The sequence below is a fragment of the Mercenaria mercenaria genome, chromosome 2, assembly GCF_021730395.1.
Source record: "Mercenaria mercenaria strain notata chromosome 2, MADL_Memer_1, whole genome shotgun sequence".
In the NCBI taxonomy this organism is placed as follows: Eukaryota; Metazoa; Mollusca; class Bivalvia; order Venerida; family Veneridae; genus Mercenaria; species Mercenaria mercenaria.
The window spans coordinates 79,099,809-79,123,485 of record NC_069362.1 but is presented as its reverse complement, the minus strand read 5'-3'; the positions used below and the strand labels follow the sequence as shown (position 1 = coordinate 79,123,485).

General features: G+C 35.8%; 1 protein-coding gene across 1 annotated transcript; it reads right to left on the bottom strand.

The window, feature by feature from the left end:
- Window positions 1-11,689: 11,689 nt before the first annotated feature.
- On the bottom strand, window positions 11,690-23,416 carry LOC128555244 (uncharacterized). The gene is made up of 5 exons (XM_053537037.1): window positions 22,298-23,416; window positions 21,657-21,814; window positions 21,124-21,502; window positions 19,564-19,632; window positions 11,690-19,150 (listed from the first exon to the last, which is right to left on the bottom strand). Exons 4-5 carry the CDS (start codon window positions 19,574-19,576, stop codon window positions 16,794-16,796), a joined length of 2,370 nt encoding a protein of 789 aa, XP_053393012.1. The 5' UTR covers window positions 19,577-19,632; window positions 21,124-21,502; window positions 21,657-21,814; window positions 22,298-23,416; the 3' UTR covers window positions 11,690-16,793.
- Window positions 23,417-23,677: the final 261 nt, after the last annotated feature.

Genomic DNA, 23,677 nt, shown 5'->3' with positions numbered 1-23,677 from the left:
ACTAAAAATGTCCACTTATAAGTTTTAACTATTCACTTTCTGTGAAATAAGTCATTTGACAAATCGTATGCTCAGTTGACTTTTAAGGACAGTTTCGTTTTTTTTTCCATTCACTGGTTTAAAAATTCTTTGTTTTGTAATACTATTATTTTTCATTGCATTTATTAGTATGGTATCCTAAATTTTCAGTAATTTTTGTCCGACCTCTCAATCCTTTTTAATAGTTAACAATGATACTTTATCATTTTTTCTCATTTCTTTTTTTCTTCTCTATGATGCTCATACACTTTATCATCTCCCAACACGAATTTGCTATACTGTTTTGCTCACACATATGTTCTTACGCACTGAATGCTCTCGTAAGTGAAAGGTACCACCCACCATGACATGTTCTAGAATCTAACAGAGCCTTAGTTTACCAGCTCTTCTCCATGCAAGTCGTACTTTACATTGTTGTTAAATTTTCCTTGCCTCTTCTACTTCTTCTAATATCAGGTGACGTTCACCCGAATCCAGGACCAGAATCAGTTTCATCAGACAACATGTCAACATCAATGTACTTCTCAAAAGTGGTTTAAGCATTATGCACCGTAACATCCAAAGTCTGAAACTAGATATCCTTGCAGTTGAATCTCTCACTTATGACATCATGGTCCTTACAGAAACATGGTTAAGCCATGATGTGATAAATGAAGATGTTCTTATTCCTGGCTTTAGTCAACATGTCCGATGCGATCGTAACGGCAGATTAGGTGGCGGTGTGGCGATTTACGTACGCCAGAACATTAATATTACTCATCGCCAAGACTTATCGGTTAATGGTCTCGAAGCTGTATGAATAGAGTTACATGTAAATAATCGTAAACTTCTTTTAGGCGGTATATACAGACCTCCTAGTACTAATAACAACTATTGGCAGCTTCTTGAACATAGTATTGATCAGGCGTTTAATAAACCTTGTGATGATATTGTGATCACCGGCGATTTTAACTCTGACGTTCTTTCAAATCCATCTAACCCGTTGAACAGATTTATGTCATCATATAATGCACGTCACCCTTTAGATACTCCTACTAACTTCACAGAACGATCTTCTTCCCTCATAGACTTGTTTTTTATAAAACATCCCGATAATGTTATTTCTAGTTTTGTTGCCGACCCTTTTGTTCCAGACCTCGTTCGTTTCCACTGCCCAGTCATCTGTGTCCTCAAATTCAACAAACCGAAAAAGTCGTTTTAAAAGCCGAATTTGGCAATACGACCGTTGTAATTTTAATGATTTTAGACAAGAACTAGAAACATGTGACTGGAATCTTTTAAACAATAATGACCTAGGATCAACAGCTGACATCATTTCAGATATTATTACTTCTGCAGCATCGAAAACAATTCCAAATAAAATAATAACTGTAAGACCAAATGATATACCTTGGATGAATGGCTCAATAAGAAAATTAATACGAAAACGCAACAGAATCCGTAAAATAGCGGAAACCTTCAATGATCCTATTACCTGGGCTAATTTTAGGGAAATAAGAAATGAGGTTACAAATCTAATAAGAAAATCGAAATCTGACTACCTTTCAAAACGATAAAATGAACTCTAATAATACAACAGCTGACGAATTGTTCAAACTGGCTAAACAGGCAACCAAATAAGATTCCTCAAAATATATCCCGAACTTAGTAAGTGGCAATGCTCAAGTTTCAAGCGATGTAGACAAAGCAAACTTATTAAATCAATATTTCTGTTCTAAGTCATCCATAGACGATTCCGGTCACGACTGACCAAATATCCCTGTCAGCAGATGCTCACTTCGGGACATTTCTATTTTAGTTCAAGACGTGATTGACAGAATAAATTCAATCGACCCCGGAAAGGCATGTGGTCAAGATTTGGTCAGTCCCCGTCTTATTCGGGAGGGATCCAGCGTTTTTGCTAAACCCCTGTCCATCTACTTCAACAAGCTCCTTTAGTAATCTTTCTTTCCTTCTTCTTGGAAACTCGCTAATGTCACGCCAGTATTCAAGAAGTGCGACCCATCCAAACCGTCTAACTATCGTCCTGTCTCGCTCTTAAGCTGCATAGGCAAACTTATGGAACGCTGTATCCACAAGAACGTCTACAATTACCTTGTCGCTAACAAATTCATAACCCCGCATCAATCTGGTTTCATAAAAGGTGATTCAACGGCTGACCTTCTTTTTCAATGAAATATGTCAAGCACTGGATGAGGAAGTGCGAGCGGTGTTTTGTGATATATCAAAAGCCTTCGATAGAGTCTGGCATCGGGGTCTCCTTCACAAACTTTCTTTTTTTGGAATCCACGGAAAGCTCCTAGAGTCGTTCTCGTCACACCTTTCGGGCCGTCAGCAACGAGTTGTTATTTCAAATACTTCTTCGTCCTGGCGAGACATTTCCGCTGGCATTCCTCAGGGTTCAATTCTTGGACCGCTTTTGTTTCTCATCTATATTGACGATATTGTAAATGATCTCCAGGCCAACATCTGGCTGTTTGCCGATGATACTACACTTTACATAACTGTTGATTCCTCGGATGCATCCGCTGTTATCCTAAGTTCTGATCTTCGTAAAATAACAAACTAGTCAAGATCTTGGCTGGTGGATTTTAACCCCCAAAAAACTGAAACTGTTCTCTTCTCTAGGAAGACAGATCGTGTAAACCACCCCCCTCTAATCATGGACGACGTCCCTATTTCTCCTGTTAAAACTCACAAACATCTTGGTATTTCATTTTCCGAGGACGCTAAGTGGAAGGAGCATAATTATATCTTCGTCTGTACATAAAGCCTGACAGAGGTTAGGCATAATGCGATCGCTGAAATTTATCTTGTCACGTTCCAGTTTGGAAAGAATGTACTTTTCATTCGTTAGGCCTCTTCTTGAGTACGGAGATGTTATATGGGACAATTGTTCTGTAGAATTAAAAAAAAATGATATAGATGCTGTACAAAACGAGGCTGCGAGGATCGTTACTGGTGCGACCAAATTATGCAATATTCAAACGATGCTGTCAGAGCTTCGGTGGGAGACCCTTTCAATAATGCCTAAGAAAAACAGGCCCTTTCTATTCTACAAAATGACAAACGGTCTTACTCCTCATTATCTCAGTAGTTTGATTCCTGAAAACAACCAAAAGCGATATCCTTTAAGAAATTCCGATAACATACCTACGATACCATCCAGAACGCAACTTTATAACTCTTCCTTTTTGCCAGTAACTAATCGCGACTAGAATTCTCTCACATCTGACGTTCGAAATTGTAACACTCTTCACACCTTCAAAACCAAAATCACAAAACAACAAACAAAGTCTCCCGTCCTTTTTAACGTTGGAACACGTAAAAACCAGATATTACATACTCGTCTACGTCTCGGGTGCAGCTCTTTAAATTTTGACCTTCACAGGAAAAACATTACCGACACTGCCCTCTGCAGATGCGAAGCCCCTGAGACTTTTTCCCATTTCTTGCTTCAATGTCCCCGTTACACCAGAGACAAGAAAACCTTAGAAATCTCCCATGTGCAAATACAGTTAGCAATCTCCTTTATGGAGATGAGCACCTCACGTTCGATCAAAACAGTCAGATGTTTCTAAAAGTGCAAAGCTTTATATCTTCTTGTAAACGATTTGGTTAATGATATAGCCGGATGTTGTGATATTCGTATTTGGACTGATGTCAAGAGCTGTGTGAGCCCCTCCTTTCTCTTCTTTTCTTTTCTATCGATTTTATTGTTCTAACTCATTTCTCACATTAAAATTTTATTTGATAGTAGTAACGTGATATATACATATATTTAAAAGTGTCCGTGTACTTAGTACTTAGGTTTCTTCTCACGACGGGTTACCCCAAACAATTTTCCAACTCTTGAAACATTATTCAACGTATTAACTGAAATATCTCGTTACAATGTATATTAATGTCATACTGATCGTAACCTTGTACATGTACTACTTAAGAAATAATTTATAGCAAAACAGTGCTTTATCGTTATTTATACACGATGGGCGGTTATACGTCGGGCGTAATAATTTCACGAGGGCGCAAATTCAGATTTGTTGATTGGGGTATTTGTACTTTACAGAACGTAACTAGGAAGGAGTGGATGGGTGGGGTCCAAATGGGTTATTTTTGTATCAAATATAAAGCAATACTTGTGCTTCAAATCCATTATATGTTTTACATTTTAACATAACTATGAAAAATCTTAGTCTTTTTCTTGTACCGATCTGTTTCCTTAAATCCAAATAAAATGCATTATTTGGTACACTGTGGAATGGAACGGAACAAGGACACGCAATACAACATAAAACTATATTATTATATACGTTACTATAAATAGTAACACAAAAGCTGTTTAAAACGGTCATTACGGCTTCTATTGACGAATCCACAAAGGCGCACTGCGCCTCACGCGCCATAATCATAACCGGAACATCAGCGCGTTCTGACGTTGACGTCATTTAGCAACGTCATTATGGTGGGTGAAAGTGTGCTGAATCATTTTCAGATCGATTTTCAAATAATGACGGCACTGTTGATGAAAAAACCAATACAAATCATGCTTATGTCCCATAAGTTTGAAGAAAAGATATATAAAAGGAAAATAACAAGATGAGTATGAAGCGAAGGTATATAATAAAAAGGTCAATAAACGGCTGGTTGTGCCTTCTAGACATAATGGCACACCTAGTTTCACAATGGCCCTCAGGCTAAAGCCCTCGGGCAATTACGACACTAGGTGTGCCATTATGGCAGGAAGGAACAACCAAGCCGTATATTTACCTCTTATTAAAAATATCAGCATTAACATTACCAGAGGAAGTTAGCTAAAATTAGGTTTGACTATACATATTAATTATACTAGATATTATAATATTTATAATTAAGTCACTTTACCTCGAGTAAGGCCTTACAAATGCTTTTCGATTTTCATTAAAAAAAATAGTAAAAACAACTAATTCTCATTTATTTTCATAACATATAATCTGTCAGTAATTAAGTTTCAACGCATTCTTATGATATATACCATTAATTTTCTGATAACTATTTTTTCTCTCTTTTTTTGTTGCCGTACGATCTGGAGGCCAGTGTCTTTAATGCGTTTTTTTTCAGAAAGCGTACATGTATGTACATATAAATAGGCGTGTAATTAAATACTGGTCATTCTACCAGTCTACTCCGAACAAGTCAAATTTTATCATATAGCACGTGGTAGCCGGATATAATGGAGCAGGAAAACGCCATGATTTCGAGATTAGAGACAATGATAAACAGCAAGTTTGAGGCTTTTGAGAAACGGATAAGTCATACGCAAAAGGAATTATCACAGTCACAGAGTTCAGTGATTCAAGAAAATCTTCATGACCATTACGTATTTAAGAAAAAGGGACATGAACAGCAGTACAGGGTTCGACAAATTGCGAAGAGCAGAGGGTTTTTGTAAAAGAGGCGAGCAGAGAATTTTCATGCGAGGCCGCAGATACTGCCATCAGCACAATTATCGAAGGTTTTGCTTTCTCCAGCATTGTCAAAAATGTATTAAGCTCGCTGATTCCTCGGAACACTCTTGGTAAATAGTACACAAATACGAAGCTCATCCATTAGCAGACAATTCTGATGATGAGAAAAAGATTTACAGAGCTCAAATGCAGACAGAACGTAAAGTTCAGCGAGAGAGACGCACGAGGAGCAGACGTTACGTTCCCTACACAATGCCCGGTAACCAGTCCAGCGGTACAGCGTCCATATCAACGCTACCACAGACGCAGACGGCGAACAGGAAACCAGTTCTTGTTTCCGGTGCGGCAAGCCAGGCCATTGGAGATTTGATTGTCGTGTGTTGCAGACGGAGTCTCAGTCGGACAAGACTGTTCAGATAAGCACTTTTGTCAGTTCTTTTAGTTGTAAAAATTTGAACACCGGGGAGAGTGAAAATGATTTTCTGTTAAGTTCAAAATTATATGAAAATACTAAAATATTAAACAAAAGTGATAATTCTGAGTTAGCGCAGATGGAAAATGGAGATAAAGTAAGTCACCTGTTGGTAGACTAAGGTCTCCTTTCAAACGCTGGCAAGATGCAGGTGCAGGGGAGTATATTTAGACATAGTTCAGAACGGTTACAAGTTACCATTTCAGAAAGTTTCCAGTTCTATAGAATTAAACAATAATAAACCAGCCCGTGAAAATGCATCCTTCGTTCCAAAAGAAATTCAAAGCTTATTATCAAAAGGCTGTATTCGAGAAGTATCAGTACCGCCGAAGGCGGTAAATCCACTCACTATAGCAATCAATCGTTCGGGCAAGAAAAGGCTTGTTTGGGACTGTAGGCATTTAAATTTAGATTTATTAAAGTGTAAATGTTGTTTTGAAAATCATTCGGTAGCCAGAGACACATTATCAAAAGGAGACTATTTATTCAGTTTTGACATAAAGGGGGCTTATCATCATAATATTATAATGATTTTCCCCGAGCATATGACGTATCTCGGATTTGCTTGGTTGGAAAATGGGTGAAACGTTATTACTTTTTACTTAAGTTTTACCATTTGGAATTTCTACTGCCGGATTTATATTCATAAAAAATTTAAGAAAATATATTAAACAAAAAATATCTTTAAAAATGATGGTCGGCGAATTGTAATAAGGAAAGAAGTTTATGAATTTTTCATCTAACATTCATCTTTCATCTAACATTTTTTCAAATTACAAAACTAAACACCGCACTTTAACAATTTAAATGGTTCTCTTTTAATTTTTCGCAAAGGTTTCGTAGGGTTGCAATTTTGTTTCGTTTATCCTTAGACGAATAATTACAGCAGTAGTTTGATGAGGATTTATGAAGCGGTTCATGAGAAAAGGTCATTAACCTATCCCCATTTGTACAAAAATAGCAGGAGACCTTATGATATTGTTACACATCAAATTTGATAAAAATCCATTACATTTTAGTTGTTAATGAAAAGAAAGGCATATCTCCTTTTAGCTATAGTGGTCCCTAATAGGGCCCAAGTTCCTATATAAATAAAGAGGACCTTATAATGATGCTCCAGACCAAGTATGACAAAGATCCACCAAGCTGTTCATGAGACGCTGTATAAAGGCATTTCTAATTTTAGCTCTAAATGCCCCTAAAAGTGTCAAATGTCCCAGCTGAACAAAGTTGGCTGCTGGCCTTATAAAGATGCTACAAATCAAGTTTGATTAGAATACATGAGAAAAAAATCAATTAGAGGATTTTTTTATTTATTATTTTTATTTATTTCTAAAATAGGCCAACTGATCCCGCTTTAACAAATGCATATTCGCTATTCATGAATCTTTGGGCAATGACGTCACACCTATAAAAAAGTGAAGGTCAAGCAAAACATACAATTGTAATTATTTCAATATTTCTGTTTCATAAGCAAAGTTTGACCGTAGTCATATCACATAGATAAACTGTATGCAGCGTACCTTCATTTCAGTGTAATGAGATTCAGTTATTATATAGCATATATATAATAAAACAGATTTCAACTGAGTTCAATATTTGCATACCATACTAAAGAAAAATATTCATATATTATAATAAATCAGTTAAATAATTTATAACAAATATATCAAAGCAAACAAGTACTCATTTTAATATGCAATCTGAATAAGTCACAAAAGCAAGAAACCTTTTCATATACAGACGACAATTGTAACAAGGAAATTCTTTTAAAAAGCACTTCTCTACATAAAAGACTCTTATCACACCCTTATTCTTGTGATACGCAGACCGTATTCAGCTCTTTCTTTAATTTGATATATGTTGGTATTTGAACAGGTTTTTATCATATTTATTAAACTTACTTATCATTTTGAGATATATCAATATTCTTGCTAAATATACTGAGCCAAAGTTAGCTTTAAAACTGTGAACAGCGTCGTTTAGAATAAACGCTTTGTCTACATTTCACTCAGCGTAGCACAATCAACAGAGTGAAAGAAATTGACACTCTCGGCCAATCAGGTAGAGTGTTACATAAATCTTCCATGTTGATAAATTATCTATAATGCGTTATCGAGTAGTTTGATTTGCAAACTGAAGTCACGTGGCATAGGTAACGAAAACGAATTTAGACGGCGTCGCCGAAAAATGGAAGGAAATGGGGTTCAAAATCGAATTATACCTAGACGATGGTTTGGGAGGAGCGAGTACAGTTTGGTCGCCAATAACGGATCACTTACGAGTCTTTTTTAGCGATAATTCATTTCCTCTCACAAAAACTGTTTATCAGCTGGCCTTCAAATATGCATTATTATCCCCTTAATAAAACAAAATAAAAAAATATTTAAAATATTTCAATACAGTGTAGAAGTGTTGATTTGTAAGTCATCGGTGTTTTCTCCAATAGCGGATCATATTCACCAATACCGGATCACGTGCCAGTGTAGAGTGGAGATCATCTTAAAACCATAAAAAATAACAGAAATCAGCTGTTATTTATTCTTTAATAAACAATCTAGACATATGAAGAATCATACTTAAAAATGTTCATGTTTCGCCCTTTTTAATAACAAGACAATGGAAATAACCTTTAAGAAACCATTTTTAGTCTAAAAGACTCTAACCAATTAATACTGTAATCTATTCCATTTCTTCCAGTTCCATTACACCACCTGCTTTGATAATTTTAAGCAATTGACTGAGTTTGGCACGACTTTTTTGAAAATATAGTCACATGGCAACACAACACCATCACCTTTCTTACCAGCATCCTGTGAGTCTTGTGAACCAGTTAACCGCTAATGGCAACTTCACGAAAACTTGCTTTGATAGCTACAACATCTTTGTAAGAGCAAATTATAAGTCATTTCTTGGCCTAGAATGGTTTACCTCTTAGTTGCTGTAGGTTTCAGGTCACTTTATTTCGTTGAAAAGAAACGGGAGAGTCGTCTGCAAAATTTCACTTTCAAAGTGCGGGTTAATTTATGTGCTGAGCAAATGCTTGGTCAAGCGGTTCATTGACCTTGATTGTAATGACGCAACAAAAGTAAACAAACATTTTGTATTCATAATTGTAAAACATTAATATTCTTGACCACAAAGTTTCATTACCTTTGATAAACTTTTTTAAAAAATACAGAAACAATTATCAAAAGTGATCCGCTATTGGAGAAGATCCCCTATTGGCGACCAAACTGTACTTTTGAAACAGCCCTCAGTACTGCAACATTCATAAGCCAAGATCTACTTAATTTCAGGTTTTTATTAGCAGAAAACAAATGTCACTGGTTACCGTGTTTATATGTGGTTTGGTTGGGATATGAATGGTACATGTCAGATGGTATCCTAAAAGTGACCGAAGATAGAATTTGTCGCACTGAAATGTTGCTTGATTAACCAAACTGGTAACGATTCAGTTCTTGTGCCCGTGAGGAAAATAGCTTGTTTGATAGGCCAGCTCATTTCTATGCAGAGTGCTATCGGTGATACGGTTAGGTTACGTTCAAGGTCATTGTATGATTGTGTAGCTTCCAGATCAGGCTGGAACGCCCATGTAAAGGTTAGTTCTACCGCCTTATGTGAAATAATTTTTGGAAAGATAATTTGAGAAAACTGAACATGAATGATTTAGAAAAAAAAATCTGATAACCAGGCATGCGTCAGTGTTGACACCAGTGGATCTGCATCTGTAGACTATGCTGACGTCTTTGTTGACGCCAGTGGAGTTGGATTTGGTGGTTTTATTGAAGAAAGCGAGAATAGCGAAGTAACCGGAAGTTGGTAAGGTTCCGAAAGTATTTTGAGTTCCACGTGGAGAGAATTACAGTCTGTTTACCGCGTGAAGAAAAGTCATGTTACACATTTGCAGGGCGAAAATGTAACTGTACATACAGATAACAAAATGCAAGCTCAATTTTACGAATCGGCAGTAATAAGCCGTATTTGCAAGATGTTTCATTGAAAGTGAACGAATTATTTCTTTATTTCCCAGGTGGTTGCCAAGAGCAGATTACCTTAGTCGACGACTGGTCCATTTTAGATTCTATTTTCAAGGCTTTAGACGAAAAATGGGAACCACACACAGCTAATCGTTTCGCTTGTAATTACAACACAAAATGCAGTATTTTTAATTCTAGGTACTGGTGTCCTGGCAAATTGGGTGTTGATGCATTTAAGCAAATTTGGTCTCAAGAGAACAACTAGATTGTCCCTCCGCCTAGATTGATTTTGAAGTACATTCATAAGATATTAGCTGATAGATGTCGTTGTACAATTGTAGTTCCTCAGTGGAAGTCGGCGCCATACTGGCCAGAATTATTTCTGGGCGGATGTCAAGCTATTTTTTTTAAAGAATTTGTTTATTTTCAGCCTGGAAAGTTGACAAAAAGAGGAAAAGGTAGAAATGGGATTTTTGACGGCAGACAATTATCGTTTGGCCTTGTTGCTGTAAAAATTGAATAACTTGTGTAACAGAAATTGTTTGTATACTTCAGGTTTGAGCTTGCAGCAATGCATTGCAAGTGAAGTCGAAAAGACTGGATTAACAGACAGATCTTTTGATGGCCTTACCCCGAAAATGGCCGGATTTTAGTGAACTCTAAGAATGACAATACAGTTAAGAAGTACTTTCATTATTTTAAAAAATGGGAACATTTTGCAAGTTCAAAAGGGAGTCAGTTTATACCTGCTTCTACAATTATTGTGTGTTTATATTTCAAATTGACAGATCTTTTGGATAAAACCTTTTCAGATAATGTTATTTCATCGACAGTATATAGCATTAAGTGGGCACATTCATTGAGAAATCTTACAGATCCAACGGACAATTTATTTGTGAAGAACTAATTAGACTCTGCGAAACGTATTTCTCACAAAACTGTAAATAAAAAGGATCCTATATCTTCGCAGATGTTGATAGACTTTTGAAGCAAACATATCAATACGAGAGACTTTCTGTTTCTAAGAGATTTGTGCATGCTTCTTTTAGTGTTTTCCGCCTTTTTAAGATACGACGAAATCCGGAATCATTCATTGTAATGATATAAAGTTTCATGAAGATCATTTCAGTTTATTTATTCGCAAAAGCAAAACTGACCAATATCGTTTCGGTAACGAAGTTGTAGTTTCAAAAGGTTCTACCTCAGCATGTCCAACTACTCCAGTCCCTAGGGGTGTTTCGTGTGCAAAAAAAGGTCCAGAGCTAATTTATACATCAATGTGTAGGGAAATATCTCAACTTCCAGAAAATCTTAGGTGCATTTGCCGCATCATGGTACGTTTTTAGAAATCCAAGATGGCCACCAAGATGGCCGCCAAAATTTTAGAAATACACTAATTTTCACTTTTGGGTCCTTATCTTATAGAAATACGAATGGATTAAACGTTATTTAGATGTTTCCAGTCAAACTTCTGATAGTGAACAGTTTTTGTTTAGAACTTGTTTTAGATCGCATGACAAAAGTCGTCTCATAAATAAAAACAAATCTCTGAGCTATACAAGGGCTAGGGAAACTATAATTTCTAGACTTAAGGAAGACACAGCTACTAGAGATTTAAACTTAAGTTTGCATTCACTTCGTTCAAGTGGCGCTTCAGCAGCTGCTAATTCGTAAATGAACGCTGTTGGAAAAAACACGGTAAGTGGAAGAGCGAAAACAGTAAGGACGGATATGTCGCTGATTCTTTAGAGAGTAGACTCGCAGTTTCTAGACAGTTACATTTATAACGACACCAGCCTTCTACACGTAGATTAGATCATTTATTATAGTTTCATCCATTTACATTTTATACACATATACAAACATAAAATACCACATATCATACAAATAAATAGCCATTTTATATAGCATTACAAGAGACTACATATGTCTCATACCGTAAAATGTTACACAATGCACATTTTTGTTTAAATAAAAGTATTGATAAATCACAGTAAACCTTTGGCAAATGATATATTATTATGATATATGACTGAGAATGTTTCATGTGTGCGTGTGTGTGTGTGTGTGTGTGTGTGTGTGTGTGTGTGTGTGTGTGTGTAGTGTGTGAGCGTATGTTGTGTGTGGTGTGGTATGGTGTGTGTGTGTGTGTTTGTGTGTGTTGTGGATGTGGTGTGGTATGGTGTGATGTAGTGTGGTGTGTGTGTGTGTGCGTGTGTGTGTGCCTACAGTAAAGTATTACCTCTGAAATGAATGACAAAGTTCGTACTTATATAGTGAATCAATATCAGTATAGGTAAATTAATATTTAAAATGCTAAAATACATATTTTTGCATTAACCCTTATCTTATTTACAGCATAAAACACAGAAACCTATGCTAATCCAAGGTTAACAAGAAATATCTTTAAAAATGATGGTCGGCGAATTGTAATAAGGAAAGAAGTTTATGAATTTTTCATCTAACATCCATCTTTCATCTAACATTTTTCTAATTGCAAAACTAAACACCGCACTTTAACAATTTAAATGGTTCTCTTTTAATTTTTCGCAAAGGTTTCGTAGGGTTGCAATTTTGTTTCGTTTATCCTTAGACGAATAATTACAGCAGTAGTTTGATGAAGATTCATGAAGCGGTTCATGAGAAGAGGTCATTAAACGTGTTTATATTTTTAGCTAAATTGGTCCCTATCCCCATTTGTAACAAAATAGCAGGAGACCTTACGATATTGTTACACATCGAGTTTGATAAAAATCCATTACATTTTAGTGGTTAATGCGAAGAAAGGCAAATCTACTTTTAGCTATAGTGTTCCCTAATAGGGCCCAAGTTCCTATATAAATAAATTTTGAAGAGGACCTTATAATGATGCTCCAGGCCAAGTATGACAAAGATCCACCAAGCTGTTCATGAGACGCTGTATAAAGGCATTTCTAGTTTAAGCTCTAGCAGCCCCTAAAACGGGTTAAATGTCCCAGCTGTACAAAGTTGACTGCGGGCCTAATATTTATTTATTATTTTTATTTATTTCTAAAATAGGCCAACTGATCCCTCTTTAACAAATGCATATTCGCTATTCATGAATCTTTGGACAATGACGTCACACCTATAAAAAAGGGAAGGTCAAGCAAAACATACAATTGTAATTATTTCAATAATTCTGTTTTATAAGCAAAGTTTGATCGTAGTCATATCACACAGATAAACTGTATACAGTGTACCTTCATTTCAGAGTAATGAGATTCAGTCATTATATAGCATATATATAATAAAACAGATTTCAACTGAAACCAATATTTGCATACCATACTAAAGAAAAATATTCATATATAATAAATCAGTTAAATAATATATAACAAATATATCAAAGCAAACAAGTACTCATTTTAATATGCAATCTGAATAAGTCACAAAAGCAAGAAACATTTTCATATACAGACGACAATTGTAACAAGGAAAATCTTTTAAAAAGCACTTCTCTACATAAAAGACTCTTATCACACCCTTATTCATGTGATACGCAGACCGTATTTAGCTCTTTCTTTAATTTGATATATGTTGGTATTTGAACAGGTTTTTATCATATTTATTAAACTTACTTATCATTTTGAGATATATCAATATTCTTGCTAAATATACTGAGCCAAAGTTAGCTTTAAAACTGTGAACAGCGTCGTTTAGGATAAATGATTTGTCTACATTTCACTCAGCGTAGCACAGTCAACAGAGTGAAAGAAATTGACACTCTCGTCCAATCAGGCAGAGTGTTGCATAAATCTTTCATTTTGATAAATAATCTATAATGCGTTATCAAGTAGTTTGATTTGCAAACTGAAGTCACGTGGCATAGGTAACGAAAACGAATTTAGACGGCGTCGCCGGAAAACCTCTGACTACGACACACTTAAACCTGGAATCAGTAAAGGAGCACATAAGTGTGTGTGTGTGTTCGGGTTTAACGTCTTTTTCAACAATTTTTCAGTCATATAAACGACGGTGTCTACTTGTAGCAGTGAGCACAGTGCCCAACCTTATAGTGCTGCCTCACTGGAATATCACGCCGTAGACACGTGGCATGATACCCCACCAAGTCACATTATACTGACACCGGGCTGACCAGTCCTAGCACTATCCCCTTAATGCTGGGCGCCAAGCGAGGAAGCTGCTAGTACCATTTTTTACGTCTTTGGTATGACGCGGCTGGGGATCGAACCCACGACCTCCCGCACTCGAAGCGGACGCTCTACCACTAGGCTACCGAGGCGTTTGAGCACATAAGTGCAATGTAAAAACAAAACAAAAGTTATAGACACTAAAATATTTAACTCCCCTAAACTAATTTTAAAAAAAAATAGGGTTAGAAGTAAACTGTTGTCTCTTGTTGGTAGTTATTACAGGGTAACTAAAAAGACGTATATACACTACTTAAAAAGACGTTTCTGCGTTGCAGTATATTAAAACAGGTTTTGGCAGAATACCTAACCATATTAACATTAGATAAAATAACATTTTGTTTTCAGCCAAAAGTATATCAAAGGTTCTAACAACCTCCATAGCTAACACGAACGTCGGTCATACATATGGTGCTATTTGTGTTTTTAAAAATGTAGTACAGACTTCTTATTTCACGCGTTTCGAAGTATAGTGTGAAATATTTGTCTGAACGCGGAACGCTTTCCATAGGGTGGTCAGTGTGGATTTTGCACGTTTTTTTTCAGTAAAGCGTACATGTATGTACATATAAATAGGTGTGTAATCAAATACTGGTCATTCTAACAGACGACTCCGAACAAGTAAAATTTGTTTTGGTTAAAATTTGTTATTAATATTATACATGATGGCACTTTTTTCCGTAGAAAAGAGGCTTCTGTACATGGCAAAGAAAATGTGATTTCTCTTTGATTTGATCTATATCCAGTTTCAGTTTTCATATTCAATGTTTTGTGTAATTTTCTCAAATATGAAGTACGTTTCAAAGACATTTTTATTTACTCCTATGTCATCTAATGACGTAGTCAATATATATATTATATGTCATTTGTTCTACTCTATAAACTCAGTGTTTGAGAGAATGATCAAAAATCTCACTATTAATGATTTATATTATGATCATGATGATATCATACGTCTACAAACGCAATATAAATGGGGTCCAACATTCAGCGATCTGACATTTGACAAAAGGGCACATGTTTCTTAGATTAATTTCATTTAAAAAAATTGTTTTGATCTCTGTGTTTTTTCTGGGCGAGTCAGTTCGCGTCAGCGTGCCTTCGTCTTAACTCAAATACTGGTTATGTTTTTATTTATTATTTTTGTTTCTATCTTTAGTTTGAAGGCAAGAGACGTATGGTATTATCTGTGTGACCAACCATAATTTAGCAGGTTTATAAAAAATTTCTGTGAAACATAATCGTCTCATTTTCTGATGTACTGTTATTATCCGGCTACTTACATTGTCTTAATAAACACGCATGTCTGGTCAGGCATGTTTGTATTAGTAAAGTGCAGACAGGAAATTATTGAGTGGACGCAGTGTCTCAGTGGTAACACTGTCGGGATAATACACATTTTTTGTGTATTAACGTCTGCAGAAGCCTGCGGGAATGTTTGTGACCGATACAGCTATTCTTGAATTAATAAACAGTACACGACGACTAAATGTATTGTTTTCATTTGTGATGACTTTAAGATTCCGAAATATTTTAATTACCATTCTGTTGTTCTTGGAAACGGTAAACATGTTTTAAATATCCATAACCAGGGCCAAGAAATCAGCAACATTACCAAACGCATGTACTGAAGGCTTTTATAATAAGTGATTTTTTTTGTTTCATATTTCTTAAACATTTGGTAAACAGGAACACAATTTCAAGAATAATAGCTTTATATTCGAGTTATTTTGAGAACGAACACATTTTAAGTACGGACGAGTACAAACGTAGTGACAAACTCTAAATTCTTCGAGAAATAAGATAAAAACATAACGACGACTTACCAAAATGATTAAAATGATTCCAAAAAAACAAACAATCATACAAGTTACACGCGATTCTTATACATTCGCGGTATAAAAAAACTGAATCGATGCAGACTCCAAAAACGGGAGTAAACGACGGGAAGAAACGAGTAGGAACTTTTTGGGGTTGTAACTGATACATCAAAACATACAATGGATTTATTTGCATCTTTTATGCAACAAGAAGAGGTTATTATGGAAGAAACAAGACGCAGATACTAGATGTCAATCTGCGCAGAAATACACTAAGAATTTCAAAAATAATCATGTATTAACAGCACTTGAATGGCCTTGTTTGCATACGATTTTTCTCCCGTTAATATACGGGCGGATCCAGTGAAAAATGTAGTTTTAATGCAAGAATGTCTGACAAAACACATAGGGTCGTGAGGTTGACCCCCGCTCCTCCAACTAAAGTCCAAATTGCATTTAGCTCCTTCGCTGATAAGTATCCGTTCCGACTCTGTAAGCTGTATGTTTGACTTTTAACAAGACTAAAGTCTTGTCGAAGCAGTGATAAGTGTAGTTCCAGTCCGCATTGTGCATGTTTTGATGGTTGCACAGTTGAACACTCGTTCTTTGCGAACGTTTAGTCCATCAAATGAAACTGTGTAAGAATCAGACTTCCTTATGATATCTTTTATCAGTTCGTAGTCATAATCTGGCGTTACATGGCAGTTTTCAAGACAAATATCCACATTGTGTGGAAACCTTTCAATAGTATCAAACAGAAGTCTCAATGTGGTGCTTGTCATTTTAACTGCATTCAACGTTACGATTTGAATGTTTTTCGTATGTGATGCCAGTCTTATAACTCTTCTGCCAAAGTCAATATGTCAGAAACTGAGATGCTTCACTTGACATAAACTTGGAAGGGATTGTAGCATAGCGCATATGTCGTCATGTTTTAGGCGATATAAAGTATGAAGATTTCTCGAGTTTTGAAGATCTGCAAATATTTTTGACAAAATATGGGATGGCAACTGTCCAATCCAGCATTCCTCTAAAGAGGCTGGCTTCAAAATGAACCGCGATAATGGAATATTGTCTAAGCCAAATACCTGGAGATTCTCGTGAAGAGACAAATCCAACGTATGACCATTGCAAGTGTTGTTTTTAGTGCACCTGATACGGTACAAAACTATTTGCCTCATACTGGTTTTTCTCGTGAGAAATCTGAGCAGAAGGTCCATATCATTGTGACTCATACAAAATGATGCAAGAGTTAAGACTTGTAAGTACTCCATTTCAGATATTATTCTTAAGTGCTCTGATGGAAGATTTATTTCTTCATTGTAATATCTGTACGCAGATTTTCCAAACTTAAACGAACAAAGATCCAAACAGCGTAATGATGTTTTACTTCTCCTAAGCAGTGCTTGAAGAATAAGTACCTCTGGGATGCTTCTTAACTCTAATTTTCTGAGATAACAAATGTTCTGTGTGTTTAGCTTTTGTAATACATTGTTTGCTTCATTTGCAGAAACGCATTCATGAACGCACATCGATTTGAGATTATTTTTACCTAATTCTACAAAGGATTTCAGTGCATCTAGATAATCGTCTTGAGTTGTATTTTTGTCAATAACAATATCTTGAACGAGAAGCCTCATTTCCATGTGTCCACTGTTAAGACTTTCTTTCCAACAATCTGCTACAAGCCTTTGAAAATGTTTTACTATTTTTGAATTTACAATGGAAGATCTGACTATTGAGCTTGTTGTCCTGAATTCGGATATTATTTCAGTTTCAGACATAACGACGAGTACACTTTGCAATAAATCCCGTGCAAACTCTTGTTGGAAGCCACATATGAAAACGAAAACTGCAGAGAGATCTAAATCAGATGGTAGAGACTGACATTTATTGAGGATTTTCTGTTTTACCCTTTCAAGTATTTTGGGCTCATGTTTTGACTGCGCATAAAGTGCAGCAAAATATTCTTGCATTGATTTATGCTGGAACGCAAAATGTATATGTCTAAATGCAACAGTGTCATTGGTTTTACTCTGCGTTAATAATCCAAGATTCAAACACATATCAAGAGTGTAAGAAGGCATATATTTTAGTACAGTGGTTTTCTCAAATATCGAACTGCATTCCTCGTCTTCGCTGAAAAGCTCCTCAAATGCTAATCTTCCAGTAAGAAGCAAAAGTCCGTAATTCTCCTTGCATTCTTCATTATTGATGAAACATCGAGGAAGTTGTTGCTTCGACTCAAGAACATAAGACTGAGTGTGTCTTAATTTTGCACGTCCTCTGGACAATATGAGTTCAACTATGTTACTGTATAACTCACATTTGGATCGACTGATAGGTTTCCCGTCAAACAATAGACACACAAACTGCAAAATAATATATGGAATGAATCGCATTTCATCTAGTTTCGACTTTGCAACTGCCTCTTGTATTTTCTTCGCTGACTTCGGGGGTTTGCTTCTGCCATTGAGCAGCGACACAGCATTTTCAATCAGTTTAGCAGAAGTATCTTCATCGAGCTCACATATTCTTACATGTTTGTCTATCTGGCTATCTTTTATCCTTAAAGCATTTAACTTCCATGGACGGGTGGTTGTCAATATAGTACATTTGGAACGAGCTTTTCTTTGAGGAATTAGCGACGGTCTACAACCAGGTGCACTAATATTTGAATGAGACCATTCGTCTAAACCATCTAAGATGATGAGACAAGCTTTACTGTGTAAGATATCTGTCAGAAATTCTTTAGTGTAATGATGAGATAATTTTGTTATAACCTGTGTCTGAATCATGTCATCAATATCACAGTCGGAAGAATCTGCTTCACCAAGTGTAAGGAAAAATAAGAAATCGAAAGTTCTAATAGCATCTATATCCTCTCCTTTGAAAATAGCAGAAGATTCTTGTTTGTGGGCTTGACACCATATCAAGCAAAGTTTCTTTGAAAGCAACGTTTTTCCGACACCAGCTTTTGCCGTGATGTATATATTTCTGTAATGTTCGGAACCGCAAAAGAAAAGATCTTTATATGACTTGACCGGTGTTTGAGAGGGAGAATCTTCAAACTGGTAAAACGTTTTGATTAGATCAACAGAAACGAGTTTCTGAGGAACATCTAGTTTAGCGAGAGGCACGTCACGCTCTTCTATTAAGGGTGATAATGGAACTGTGCTGCAATTTGTTCTGTAGTGAATAATAAGATCTTCCCTCAGACCTACAATAAATTTAAGTTTAAACTTAAACAAAGAATTAAATGATGCGCAGATTTATGAGCTATATGGAGAAATATTATCGAAAACAACTGAAATAAGTTTTCGCTATTAGTGTTGGAAAATAGAAATGGAAAGCTAGCCCTGTGATAAAATACCTAGTGTAAGCGTTAGTCTTCATCTAAAACATTAAAACAGCGCTAATAAATAATAGATATCTGCCAAAATGATTGGAATTTACGCAGACTGATATCTTTGATTTAACTGTATTTACTAAACTTTAGGTTTAGCTTGTTATCTCAATTCATTAGAAGCTCTTGGTCTTATAAACTTACATCGATCTCATTGAAGTACGTTTGAATTTAACAATTGATTGTTTAAAGACAACTGTTTATATATAAAATATGTACATGCTTACTTTCAGTTAGCATTGTCTTCTCAATATCTGTTTCTTTGCTTTTCGTTGGTGATATATTGATTTCTTCAACTATTATTTGAAAAACAATTATAAGTAAAACTGAATATTTAGTCACAAGCTAAGTACCTGAAAAAAGTATCTATTCTAGGGACGTCACGTAAAGCACATCATAATGGTTAAAATCTTTAGATTTCTCGGCATGATATATGACAGAGTCATTTTTAACAGTAGATCGCGTTAGAGTCCCTGCTCCTACCTCTAAAAGTACTAGTCCCGCATATAGGTTTTTCGCACTTAGCATACTAAAGAACCCAGGGAGTTTCAGAACTACAGCGTCTTCTGTATGTTGCACTATCCTCCCAGAAAACATACCAGAGTCACCATATAGGCTACCGGTGGTGACTATAAATAAGCTCACACACACACTTTGTTTGTTTTCGTTTGTTTGTTTTTGGGTTTAACGCCGTTTTTCAACACTATTTCAGTTATTTAACGGTGAGCAGTTAACCTAACTAGTTTTACTGGAATCTGTACCAGTACAAACCTGTTCACCACAAGTAATATCAACTTCCCATTATGAATCAGAAGTAGAGGATGATTAATTCAGACACAATGTCTTTTATTAAATCGTCACGGAGAACGTACGCCCCACCCGTTCATCGAACTCACGACCCCGCGATCCGTATATCTGCACTTTTCCTATTGAGCTAAACGGATGGGCTTACAACACACTCGGTAGACCGGTAAGAGCGGTCACAATGAACCAACGGTAACACTATCTGACTTCAAAACCAGAGGTCAAGAATTCGATTCCCTACTTTTCCAATTAAACAGCTTATATTGCCATAAGAGTCCTTTGTATGGCCTGCTAAAGAACAGATGTTAACAGTCTTTTAAAAATGTCGCAAATATGCATGGGTAACGGTGGTGACTATGATAAACAAACAAGTAGATAGATAAGAGTGGTCGCAGTGTTCCAGAGGTAACACTGATTTATTACGAAGCCATGGATCATGAGTTCGATCTCCCGCTCCTCTAGTTAAACAATAACTGATATTCAAATGAGAGTTCCGTGTGCGGATCTTTCACACTTCGAACACTTTGAAGTTTCTTGAATCGGAGCGTCTTTTGTAGCTTGCACTATCCTCCAACATAAAATTACAAACATTCTACTGGAAGAATCGTCCATACGGTATGGTCCATACCTGTGGCGGCTATCAATAAGCACGCAAGCACACAAACACAGTATATCGATTCGGCTCGAACGTATTTTGCCAATCCTGGATCACACGAGGCGAGCGAGTTGCTGTTAAAATAAACCTCCTTCACCTCTATTTTCTTGTTTCTATTTGAACCACATATGCCTATATACTTTACCATGTCATCAATATTAATGAGATAATCAGGGACAGGCATGATGATGATTCGGATATCTACCTGATGCATTTCAGATTTTTATCCTGTCAGATCATGTTTATTCGAGCCATTTTAACAGAATATCTATAAATAAACATCATTTCAAAAAAAGTTTTGATATATAAATATACATTTAACGTTTACCTGGTTCTGGTAAATAGATGATTACTGAGCGATATTTGTCGCTACTCCTTTTAGCAACCAAGCCTCTTTCCTTATCGACTGTTGTTTTCACGTTTCCGGCAGCTACCTCAATATCTTTTAAAACCTTCCTTCTTTTCAGTTCAATGTTTTTCAGTGCGACTTTTGATGTGTCAGAGATTTGCTTTAAGCTTGTCCGTGTATTAGACTGTATACCGTCGTTGTTTGCTTTTCGTAACAATAATATACTGTCTTTGATTTCTTTCACCGCGTAGTCTGTAATATCTTTTGCCTTTTCAGACACCGATTCGATTAACTTTAATACGGCATCAAGAATCCTTTTGCTGTCTTCCTCGTTTAACGATATTCCTTTTGTTTTTAGCTGTAATACAGAATGTGGTATTTTATAGATATGAACAGTACTGGTATTTATTTTGTTGCATACTTTATATATAATACTTAGTATACAGATGATTTTGTGCATGCCAGATAGTTAGTGAAGTGGAAAAAAGCGTATAAACAACAAAACAACAAACCTGCTGTAACTTAGCAACTGCTATCTTGGCCTTTTTGTCAAGAATTAAATACTTCGCATCAGAGAGAAGACCAATCAGGGTGTCTATGTATTTTGTTAGGTCAGCATCAGATATAGACAGACTGGCTGAATGTCGAATAAGTCTCCCATATCACGTGCCTAATAAAAAGTAATAAATCATGATGGCCGAACACGTGTTATTCGAGAGTTACGTGCGGTTTTAGAATAAGTGCAGTCTGTGTGGTTATTTTTTAAAAGTATAATAGTGGTTTTGATTATTTTCTACAAATAAAAATATTACGAAGGTCTCTTCCACCCCATTAGAAGGTTACGTAGGTCATAGGTCATAATTGTTTGTCCCGAAATCAGAAAACGTCAAGTACAATAAATTAGGGTCTGAAAAGATATATGTAATGTTCATATAAACTTTAAGTCTATACATAATGGCATTCATTCTGACCGAATAATATTTCTCAGATTCCAATCAATTTCAAAGTAGAATAAAATGTTTGAATAATATCATGACATTTTTGAATCACTCGAATAGCAAAATAGAAAAGATTATGTGATTGCATTCATGATGTTATGAAACATCCATTATCGATATCAAATACAGTGTAAAATAATTGGGTTTATACTTACCTCATTAAATATATTTGACTTTTGAAATAATTTTGCTGCGATTTTGTTCTGAAACCTCTTGTTGTTAATCACCACATTGATAACTCCATTGAAATCCGTTTCCTTTAACGATTTCACGTTACTGTATCCATCAGCCGACATATAGCATTTGGCAAGTTGAAACGGATCAATGCAAAACCTTGTCGCATCGGCATTTTTCCAGGAAGGCTCATACTTGTTCGGGTGAAAGAATCTATGCTCACGTCGAATCCCTCCCCGAATAGCCTGGCAAATGTTGCTTTGACATGGAACATCTGGTTTCCGTGCAGGATCTTTCAGATCGTGCATTTTACATCTTCCACCAAATGTGCAGAACCCGACAGTCGGACATGGTAGTATATTAGCTGTCGTGCAGGAATTACACGTTGTTCCAACTGGTATACCGACGTTACGGCATATTGACGACAGCAAATCATTCTGGAACTGTGTGATGTCATCTAATACAAAATCCTCAAGACCTTCTTTGGTAATATGCAAGGCCACAGCGACCTTGATCCAATTTTGATGATCATTATGTTTTGGTTGTGCAGCAGCAGTTGCCATGTTTAACCGTACAGTAGCCCGAATTTACCTGGAAAATGATTATATTAGTCCAGGATTTGTATTGTATTTGTAGATGTCTTCGGACATGCACATACACGACAAAAATGCCTACTTACGTACACTGTCAAACTGAAGAAATATGCATTTTCGTTATTTTTTTGCTGAAATAGGAGTTTCTTGTAACATGATTTAGCAATTATCACTAATTTGTTTCAAGAAATGTTAAAAACGTCCTTTAGAACTTTGCTACTTTAATTTAAGAATTAGATACTGACGGGTATAAACCACGTTGGTCTACTTGCAAATCCATGAATCGCTTAATGCAATAAAATAGCATTAGATCATTACATTTACATTTTTGCAGTCCATTGCTACAAAAGGAAAACGGTTTGCTTTCCATTAGCATAAGAAAATTAACATTAATTTGTAATCCCCCTTTCGATTAAAATACATTTCCTGACTTTAATTCAAAATATCCTTAAATCTAGAAAAATATCCTGTAGCTGTGTCGATTCATTTTTGATCATTATTGACAGCCAAAATTTAAGTTTAGCTGTAATTCAATGTTCTATTTTAAAGTGTGCAGATATCATCGAACGAAAATAAAGGCTTTTCTCTTCTATGCAAAACAAATAGTGAATGTAAAAATATTAAATTACCTCCTATTCATTATATCTTCAGGGTGGTAATTTTGCACATGGCTATTCATTCCACAAAACGTTTCATTCATGTAATTCAAATTCTATAGTGAAATTACTTCAGTAGAAGTATAAAAAGTATATATTTTTTCTTTGTTAA